At 38.8% G+C, this 10,852-nt stretch overlaps 1 protein-coding gene across 1 annotated transcript in view; it reads right to left on the reverse strand.

The window, feature by feature from the left end:
• HCRTR2 (hypocretin receptor 2) overlaps nucleotides 1-10,271 on the reverse strand; it is a 30,145-nt gene extending 19,874 nt beyond the window's left edge. The window contains exon 1 of the mRNA XM_061397813.1: nucleotides 9,964-10,271. Coding sequence (XP_061253797.1) covers nucleotides 9,964-10,003 — 40 coding nt within the window. The 5' untranslated portion in view covers nucleotides 10,004-10,271. The remainder of the gene's footprint in view (nucleotides 1-9,963) is intronic.
• Nucleotides 10,272-10,852: the final 581 nt, after the last annotated feature.

Here is a 10,852-nt window from a genome sequence, read left to right on the forward strand (position 1 = left end):
ACTGGTAAAAACATATCTTGGATTGAGTGCAGAAAGAAAGTTACTTTATTCCATTAGGATTTATCCTGTGGAAGTATTTACAAACCAAGAAATCAAGAAAGTATGGTTACAATTTTTAGATAATTTAAAAATTTCAGAAGTATAAATTAATGTGACTGAAGCAAACAATGAACATATACAAAGATCTTTTAAAAATAATTAAAATAAATATTAACACATTTTATTTTGGTGCCAACAACTTAATGGCTTTTGGTCTTTTATGAACAAACTATAAGTAATGAAGAACATAATGAGTTGCATTAATGATATATCCATAAAATATTACACATTTGTGGTCTTATTTTCAGCAAGACAGAGTTCTCAGGCATTTTGTACCATGAGGGAGACAGTATTTGCAAGACTTTTCCAAAAGTGACTTGGTAGATATGAATCTACATGGTTTACACTCTTTCTACACTGTAATATTGGTTGTAGGACAATTATGACATCTCTGTATACTTTTAGAATTAGATCACTGATTTAACTTGGGATAAGATAAGGAAAATAACAGGTAAATAACAGGGAGGGAACACAGATCCACCCATCAACAGAAAGTTGGATTAAAGATTTACTGAGTATGGCCCAACCCATCAGAACAAGACCCAGTTTCTCCCTGTCAGTCTCTCCCATCAGAAATTTCCATAAGTCTCTTATCCTTCTCCATCAGAGGGCAGAGAGAATGAAAACCACAATCACACAGAAAACTAACCAATCTAATCACATGGACCACAGCCCAGCCTAACTCAATGAAACTATGAGACCTGTTGTGAGGTTCCACTCAAGATGGATGGGTCATGGTGGATAGTTCTGACAAAATGTGGTCCACTCAAGAAGGGAATGGCAAAAAAAAAAAGAAGGGAATGGCAAACCACTTCAGTATTCCTGCCTTGAGAATCCCATGAACAGCATGAAAAGGCATAAAGATAGGACACTGAAAGATGAACTCCTCTGGTCGGTAGGTGTCCAATATGCTATGGTAGATCAGTGGAAAAACAACACCCAGTTGTGGATGTGACTGGTGATATAAGCAAAGTCTGATGCTATGAAGAGCAATATTGGATAGGAACCTGGAATGTTAGGTCCATGAATCAAGGCAAATTGGAAGTGGTCAAACAGGAGATGGCAAGTGTGAACGTTGGTATTTTAGGAATTAGAGAACTAAAATGGACTGGAATGGGTGAATTTAACTCGTATCACCATTATATCTACTACTGTGGGCAAGAATCCCTTAGAAGAATGGAGTAGCCATCATAGTCAACAAAAGAGTCTGAAATGCAGTACTTGGATGCACTCTTAAAAAAGACAGAATGATCTCTGTTCGTTTCCAAGGCAAACCACTCAATATCAAGTCTATGCCCTGACAGGTAATCCTGAAAAAGTTGAAGCTGAACGGTTCTTTGAAGACCAACAAGATGTTCTAGAACTAACACCCCAAAAAGATGTCCTTTTCATTATAGGGGAGTGGAATGCAGAAGTAGGAAGTCAAGAAACATCTGGCTGCTGCTGCTGCTAAGTTGCTTCAGTCATGTCCGATTCCCACCAGGCTAGCCCATCCCTGGGATTCTCCAGGCAAGAACACTGGAGTGGGTTGCCATTTCCTTCTCCAATGCATGAAAGTGAAAAGTGAAAGTGAAGATGTTCGGTCGTGTCTGACTCTTAGCGACTCTATGGACTGCAGCCTACCAGGCTCTTTCATCCATGGACTTTTCCAGGCAAGAGTACTGGAGTGGGTTACTATTGCCTTCTCTGGAAACATCTGGAGTAACAGGCAAATTTGGAGTTGGAGTACAGAATGAAGCAGGGCTAAGGCTAACAGGGTTTTGCAAAAAGAATACATTGGTCATAGCAAACACCCTCTTCTAACAATATAAAAGAAGACTCTAATTATGGACATCACCAGATGATCAATACATAAATCAGGTTGATTATATTATTTGCAGGTAAAGATGGAGAAGCTTTATACAGTCAGCAAAAACAAGTCTGGGAGCTGACTATAGCTCAGATCATGAACTCCTTATTGCCAAATTCAGACTTAAATTGAAGAAAGTAAGGAAAAACACTAGACCATTCAGGTATGACCTAAATCAAATCCTTTACGATTATACAGTAGAAGTGAGAAATAGATTCAAGGGATTAGATCTGATAGAGTTCCTGAAGAACTATGGATGCAGGTTTGTGACATTGTACAGGAGACAAGGATCAAGACCATTCCCAAGAAAAAGAAAAGCAAAATGGCTGTCTGAGGAGGCCTTACAAATAGCTGTGAAAGAAGAGAAGCAAAAGGCAAAAGAGAAAAGGAAAGATATACCCATTTGAATGCAGAGCTCCAAAGAAGAGCAACAGGAGAAAAGAAAGCTTTTCTCAGTGATCAGTGTGAAGAAATAGAGGAATGTAACAGAATGGGAAAGACGAGATCTCATCAAGAAAATTAGAGATACCAAGGGAACACTTCATGCAAAGATGGGCACAGTAAAGGACAGAATGCTATGGACCTAACAGAAGAAGAGGATATTAAGAAGAGGTGACAAGAATACACAGAAGAAATATATAAAAAAGATCTTCACAACCCAGATAATCATGATGGTATGATCAATCACCTAGAGCCAGACACCTTGGAATGTGAAGTCAACTGGGCCTTTGGAAGCATCACTATGAACAAAGCTAGTGGTGGTGATGGAATCCCAGTTGAGCTAAATCCTAAAAGATGATGCTGTTAAAGTGCTGCATTCAATAAGCCAACAAATTTGGAAAACTCAGCAGTGGCCACAGGACTGCTTTCAATTCCAAAGAAGGACAATGCCACAGAATGTTCAAACTACTGAACAATTGCACTCATCTCACATGCTAGTAAAGTAATGCTCAAAATTCTCCAAGCCAGGCTTCAACAGTATGTGAACTGTGAACTTCTAGATGTTCAAGCTGTATTTAGAAAATGCAGAGGAACAAGAGATCAAATTACCAACATCCACTGGATCATCGGAAAAACAAGAGAGTTCTAGAAAAACATCTATTTTTGCTTTATTAACTATGCCAAAGCTTTTGACTGTGTGGATCACAACAAACGGTGGAAAATTCTTCAAGAGATGGGAATACCAGACCAGCTGACCTGCCTCTTGAGAAATCTGCATGTAGGTCAGGAAGCAACAGTTAGAATTGGACATGGAACAAATGACTGGTTCCAAATCGGGAAAAGAGTACATCAGGGCTGTATATTGTCACCCTGCTTATTGAATTTATATGCAGAGTACATTGTGAGAAATGCTGGGATGGAGGAAGCACAAACTGGAATCAAGATTTCCAGGAGAAATATCAATAACCTCAAAGATGCAGATTATACCACCTCAGATACAACTGAGCAACTGAACTGAATTGATGCAGATCATACCACCATTATGGCAGAAAGCGAAGAAGAACTAAAGAGCTTCTTGATGCAAGTGAAAGAGGAGAGTGAAAAGTTGGCTTAAACTCAACATTCAGAAAACTAAGATCATGGCATTTGGTCCCATCACTTCATGATGAATAGATGGGGAGACAATGGAAACAGTGACAGACTTTGTTTTTGGGGGGTCCAAAATCACTGCATATGGTGATTGCAGTCATGAAATTAAAAGACACTTACTCCTTGATAGAAAAGTTATGACCAACCTAGACAGCATTTAAAAAGCAGAGACATTATTTTGCCAACAAAGGTCTGTCTAGTCAAAGCTATGGTGTTTCCATTAGTCATGTACAAATGTGAGAGTTGGACTATAAAGAAAGCTGAGCATTGATGAATTGATGCTTTTGAACTGTGGTGTTGGAGAAGACTCTTGAGAGTTCCTTGGAGAGCAAGGAGATCCAACCAGTCCATCCTAAAGAAAATCAGTCCTGAATATTCATTGGAAGGACCGATGCTGAAGCTGAAACTCCAATACCTTGGTAACCTGATGTGAAGAACTGACTCATTGGAAAAGACCCTGGTGCTGGGAAAGATTGAAGTTAGGAGGAGAAGGGGACAACAGAGGATGAGATGTTTGGATGGCATCACCGACTCTACGGACATGAGTTTGAGTAAACTCCAGGAGTTAGTGATGGATTGGGAAGCCTGCTGTGCTATATTCCATGGGTTCTCAAAGAGTTGGACACAACCGAGAGACTGAACTGATACTGAAAGATAAGGAATACAGTTTATGAGTTAAACACAAATAAAAGATACTTCACAATAAATATTTTTTAATTAGGCTAAATGGTATTTGGACTTTCAAGATGTTTGAACTTTAGAGAGCTAACCCTGTAAAATATAACGTCCTACAGTGACTTTGTTGTTTTTCAGTCACTCAGTCATGTCCAACTCTTTGCGACCCCATGGACTGCAGCATGCCAGGCTTCCCTGTCTTTCACCATCTCCCGAAGCTTGCTCAAGCTCATGACAATTGAGTCGGTGAAGCCATCCAACCATCTTATCCTCTGTCATCCCCTTCTCCTCCTGCCTTCAATATTTTCCAGCATCAGGGTCTTTTCTAATGAGTCACCTCCTTGCATCAGGTGGCCAAAGTATCAGAGCTTCAGCTGCAGCATCAGTCCTTCCAATGAATATTCAGGACTGATTCCCTTTAGGATTGACTGGTTTGATCTCCTTGCAGTCCAAGGGACTCTCAAGGGTCTTCTCCACCACCACAGTTCAAAAGCATCAATTCTTCAGTGCTCAACTTTCTTTATGGTCCAAATCTCACATCCATATATGACTACTGGAAAAACCATAGCTATGACTAGATGGACCTTTGTTGGCAAAGTAATGTCTCTACTTTTTTAACATGCTGCCTTGGTTTGTCATACTTTTCTCCCAAGGAGCATATTTTAATTTCATGGCTTCAGTCACCATCTGCAGTGATTTTGGAGCTATCATTGTTTCCATTGTTTTCCCATCTATTTGCCATGAAGTGATGGGACCAGTTGCCATGATCTTAGTTTTCTGAATGTTGAGTTTTAAGCCAGCTTTTTCACTCTCCTCTTTCACTTTCATAAATAGGCTTTAGTTCCTCCTCACTTTCTGTCATAGGGTGGTGTCATCTGCAAGTCCTAGATTATTGATATTTCTCTTGGCAATCTTGATTCCAGCTTGTGCTTCATTTAGCCCAGCACTTCTCATGATGTACTCTGCATGTAAGCTGAATAAACCGGGTGACAATATACAGTCTTGATATCCCAATTTGGAAGCAGTTCATTTTTCCATGTCTGGTTCTAACTGTTGCTTCTTGGCCTGCATATAGGTTTCTCAGGAGGCAGGTCAGGTGGTCTGGTATTCCCATCTCTTGAAGAATTTTCCACAGTTAGTGGTGATCCACACAATCAAAGTCTTCTAGGACAGTCAATGAAGCAGAAGTAGATGGTTTTCTGAAACTCTCTTGCCTTTTCTATGATCCAGTGGATGTTGGCAATTTGATCTCTGGTTTCTCTGCTTTTTCTAAATCCAGCTTAAACATCTGGAAGTTCTCAGTTCACATACTGTTTAAGCCTAGCTTGAAGAATTTTGAGCATTACTTTGCTAGCATGTGAAATGAGTGCAATTAGATGGTAGTTTGAACATTCTTTGGCGTTGCCTTTTTTGGGGACTGGAATGAAAGCTGACCTTTAGCTTTATGACCCCATGGGCTGTAGCCCACCAGTCTCCTATGTCAATGGGATTTCCCAGATAAGAATATTGGAGTGGTTATCCTTTCCCTTCTCCAGGGGATCTTCTGACCCAAAGATTGAACCTAGGTTTGAACCCTTTTGGTGACTTTAGCTTCTGACTATCACACATTTTTGTCCAAGCTTAAAATTTTTAAGTTAAATATAGAGTTACAGGGACTTCTTTGGTGGTCTCATGCTTGAGAGTTTGCCTGCCAATGCAGGGGACACAAGTTCGAATCTGGTCCAGGAGGATTCCACATGCTAATGGCAACTAAGCCCATGAACCACAGCTACTAAGCTGTGCTCTAAATCTAAAGCCCATGAACCACATCCTCTGAAGTCCATGGACCCTAGAAGCCCATACTCTGCAAGAGAAGAGAAGCCACTGCAGTGAGAAGTCCTTGCACTGTAATTTGAGGGTAGCCCCTGCTCACAGCAACTAGACTAAGCCCTGGTGGCAACAAAGACCCAGTGAAGCCAAAAATAAATTAATTAATTAAAAAAGAAAAGAAATGTAGACATACATAGCTTATATTAACAAAACTTAAGCTATGCAAAAATCATTATAATAAACTAGATGTCTAATGAGCAGAATAATAAGAACCTACTTTGCATTTTTCATACGCTTCTTGAAAACATAAAGTTATATTGATTTCATTTAATGTATGAAAAACTAATATAATATCTTTTATTGCTTGATTTTGTGGATGATCAACTCAATACAGTATTACTTTGCCTTTAAAAACATTTAGAATAATTAAACACCAATATAAAATCACTTTCAAATAGGTTTTCTAAATGACTTCTCAAAACTGAATTTAGGTTTTTAGATATTTTGACAATAATTTCTTATTTTTTAAAGAAAATACTCCTTCCATAAATGGAGGTAATAAATATTACCTATAGGTAATAAAATGTGAGAGGTTAGGATAAGTTTTAGAGATTTATATCTGTTGCTTAAAGGTAATTGGAAAATGATGCAGCTATTTACTTAATCATTATGACTAACTGGATCCCCTAATTCTACAATCCTTTTGCTCATTGGGGTTAATGCAACTTAATCATTCGGGGCAACACTAAAAAAAGGACAAGTTTATAAAATTGGTCTGCCAAACTTATAAATGAAGCTAATTACCTAATGTAATTGCTGTCTCCATGAACTTACAGATGATCAATGTGTGAGTTGAAAGCAGCTCTGTTGCCCATTTCTGTCCCCTTCTAACCTCAAAGTGGATTTCCCTGGTGACTCAGATGGCAAAGAATCCACCTGCAATGCAGGAGATCCAGGTTTGATCCCTGAGTCAGGAAGAGCCCCTGGAGAAGGAAATGGCTACCCACTCCAGTATTCTTGTCTGGGAAATCCCATGGGTATAGGAACTTGATGAGTTACAGTCCATGGGGTCGTAAAGACTCGGACACAGCTAACACTTACACACACACACACACACACCCCTTAATAGAATCTAATTATAGGGATGAGATCACTAGGTAATTTAACCTAGCTCCCGAGTTAACGTTCTCCTGAATGTGCACTATGCCTTGCCTACACTGCTGGTTCTTTTCCTAGATTTAAAGAAGTAAGAATGAAGAGCTAAGTAGTGAAAGAATGACTAGTTATCTCCCCTCAGTAGTTCCGTTAGCAAGCCTGCAGGCAGACATCTAGACAATATGAAGAGAGTCAGCCAGTTTGCACACAATGGAGACAAACGCAGAACCCAACCTCTTGCCTCAATGATTCACTAAGATCCTTCCCCTCTTTCCGTTTAAAGATTGTCATGGCTGAGAGGATCCTTTAGTTTGTCTTGGGACATAAGTCCACCTTCTCCCCAGATTGTCCGCTTTTCTGATTAAATCACATTTCCTTTCTCCCGAAACTTTCCTCTCAATTACTGACTTTTAGTGTGGCAAGCAACCAAACCTGGGCTCAGCAACACTCCGATTTAAATGTGCTTGTTTGCTTCATAATATTGAACAAATAATTTAATTTATGGTTCAATTTCATCATGATTAACTAAATTACTCCAATCAAGAGATCTTTAGACTCTTTTCCAAATAGAACTCATTGTATAGGAATTACCTAAGAGACAGGTCACAGTTGGTCCCCAGCCCACCTTTCCCCAAACACAATTCTTTAGACTGTCTACCCCTGCAATCCAGAAACTATAAGTTTGAACTCTCTTACTTTTGTCTTCAAGGGATGGTGCCCATTGTGTAGGTTTTCTACTTCCTAGGACACCCTCAGTTTTTCCCTTTCCTCTCTTCCCTGTCTGGAAAATCTTTGCTCAGTTTTTAAAGTTTTTAATCAACCAAATTATTAAATTGTGCACTGAGAGAGAATCACACTCATGCTAGTGAATCTCCACATTTTTAGTCTTTCTTAAACTGAAAAATAATTGAGATATTTAAACATTATAAAGAAAGTGAAAGTGTTAGTCGCTCATCCCCGTCTGACTCTTGCCAGGGTCCTTTGTTCATGGGATTCTCTGGGCAAGACTGGAGTGGGTAGCCATTCCCTTCTCTAGGGGATCTTTCCAACCTAGGGATCGAATCTGGGTGTCCCGCATTGCAGGCAGATTCTTTACTGTCTGAACCACCAAGGAAGCCCCATTTAAACATTAAAACATAGCCAAATCAAGAGGCAAAACAAGTTCATTCTAAGTGAGCAGAGCTCAAACCCTGAGTAAATGAATTGCCCCTTGAGTTTCCTCCCTGTTCATTTTTAATGCTTTGCTGAAGTGTTAGCAGCTGCTTGTAAACTTTGTTCAAATGGCCAGGACTGAGTCTGTCCTCTAATTTGTGCTCCTAGCATTTTATATCTAAGTATGTTAAAATACTAATCACACTGTAAAACTTTATTTATTTGCCTTTCAGCCTCAGTATATACAACGTGTTCCCTTAGGCAGAGTCCATTTCTCTTCAGGTTGGCACAGTTTCTGGCATATCCTAAGTACTCAAGATGTTGTTTGAACGTTAAATAAATGGGACCAAAACCACTTAAGAAATATTTCTATCATTTTGAAACTTTCCACTCATTTTGTTTTTGTCTGCCTTGTTAATGAGGAAACACATAAAAAACCAAAGAAGATCCAGAAAGAAACATAGCAAAAGAATTGCAATGTTAGAAATGAAGGGAAAAACTAAATTTTATAAAGGGGCATTTAATATCTGGAATAAAAGATAAAGCGGATTTTGAAATTTTGCTTATTATAGGTCTTTGGATAATATATGGAGTAATTGTAATATTTTTTGAGTTTTATTTTGCTGCAGTGAAAATATATGCCTAATTTTTCAGTCCCTAATTTTTCTCTTTTCAGGGTTCCAATAAAGTACCAAGTTAGGAATTAATATGAATTCAGAGATTCAAATACTTGAAAATCAGAAGTCCATGAGCCAGCCATCCTTGGGGTACACTGCTTCTATTGATACATCTTTCCAATAGACAAATGCTTTCCTGATGTTTACAGCGTCTAAATATGAACCATTGTAATATACTTAACCAGAGGAGAATAGATTCTTTTCTTTAAATTTCATGTAACAATTTTGTAAACAGTGCTGGGAGATGCAGCATTATTTTATTTTCTTTCATTCTTTGCTCTGTCCGGATTCGTGCCGTCATCAGGCACTGATAAAAGTGGTTCCACTGTTACAGAACTCAGACTGTTGCAGAACTCAGACTGTTGCTGAGCGTTCTGAACCAAAGGAACATAACACCTCCCTCTTCTGATTGTTTAAATTTAACTACTGACCATGTCAGGTGGGAAACCAAGTAAGATCATAATTCCATTATTAGTATAACTCTGAAATCAGAAAATAATTATGTCAGTGGTAAAATTTATCAATTTACTGTGTAATGAATAGAGAAAGCATATTTAGCTGGTTTGACTCAAAGATCAACATAGGTCAATAGAAAAGACAGTCATGTTTCCAGGCTTTAACATGAAAACTTTAACATGAAAAATTCAGTTGCATTTGAAGCCCCATTAGGGAACCCAACACCTGTGGAAATATAATGGTCTGCCCATGTTATAAAATGTTAATAATTTCAAAATACATATTTGGGTTATTATAAATGAGTCCTTTGAATGTTTTAGAAAACTGAAGAAAAGTTCATATCCCCAGCTGAACAATACAACAGCTAGATAGTCGTGCCATCTAAAGGTTCAAAATGGGTGGAGGGATTCTGTGAAATCGTTTTGGATTTCAACTTGATTTTTCATGTTTTTGCAAAATGATACTAATGAATGTCAATAAAATAAAGAAGGCCAGCTTTACAAGCGTTATGCAAATCAGATTCCCAATTCACAGCTGTCATATCAATGTAAGGACCACACTGGACTTGCCTCCCCAGCGCTCATCACAGACGGTAAAGAGAGCGGTTTTATTGGCTAAGCCGGGCAGCATGGTGCTGCACTCCATGACAATGGCCTGAGGGATCATTATGACGCAGGACACGATCCAGATGATGACGATGCTGTTCCGGGCCCGCTTGGCTGTGCTCTTAAACATCAGAGGGTGACAGATAGCATACCACCGGTCCAAGGCAATGCAGCTCAGCGTGAGGACAGAGACAGACACCGACACGGTCTAAAGAAAGAAGGAAGGTAGCACAGGGAAGCACCAGCTGTTACATGGATGTCTCTCAATATTTGTACTGTTTCACAAGGGTAGGCACACAGATAACCAGATTCAAAGTTGTCAAAAGACATTTCATTCAAGTGCTTTCTATTAAAAAAATGAAAAAAAATCGGCTACAAATAATATTAGAAATGTATCAATAAAAAGAATTACCTATTTCCCATTAAATATAAAAAGTGTACTATGACTGAGTGCTAAGTTGCTTTTCGAGTCCAACTCTTTGCAACCCCATGGACTGTAGCCCACTAGGCTCCTCTGTTCATGGAATTCTCCAGGCAAGAATAGTTCCAGGGGATCCTGGATTTGAACTCAAGTCTTCTTTGGCATTGGCAGGTGGGCTCTTTACCACTAGCACAACTTGGGAAGCTGCCTCTTTTTTTATGCCAAGTGTTTTGATTTATATGACATTCTTTGAATAAAGATACACTGATTTTGTTTTGGCATTTTTCCATTGATAAGGGAAATCTTATCTTCAAAGGTAAGACCATATATGTTCATAGTTTGAACTGGAAATTTTTCTTTTACT

Source organism: Bos javanicus, chromosome 23 (assembly GCF_032452875.1).
Source record: "Bos javanicus breed banteng chromosome 23, ARS-OSU_banteng_1.0, whole genome shotgun sequence".
Lineage (NCBI taxonomy): Eukaryota > Metazoa > Chordata > Mammalia > Artiodactyla > Bovidae > Bos > Bos javanicus.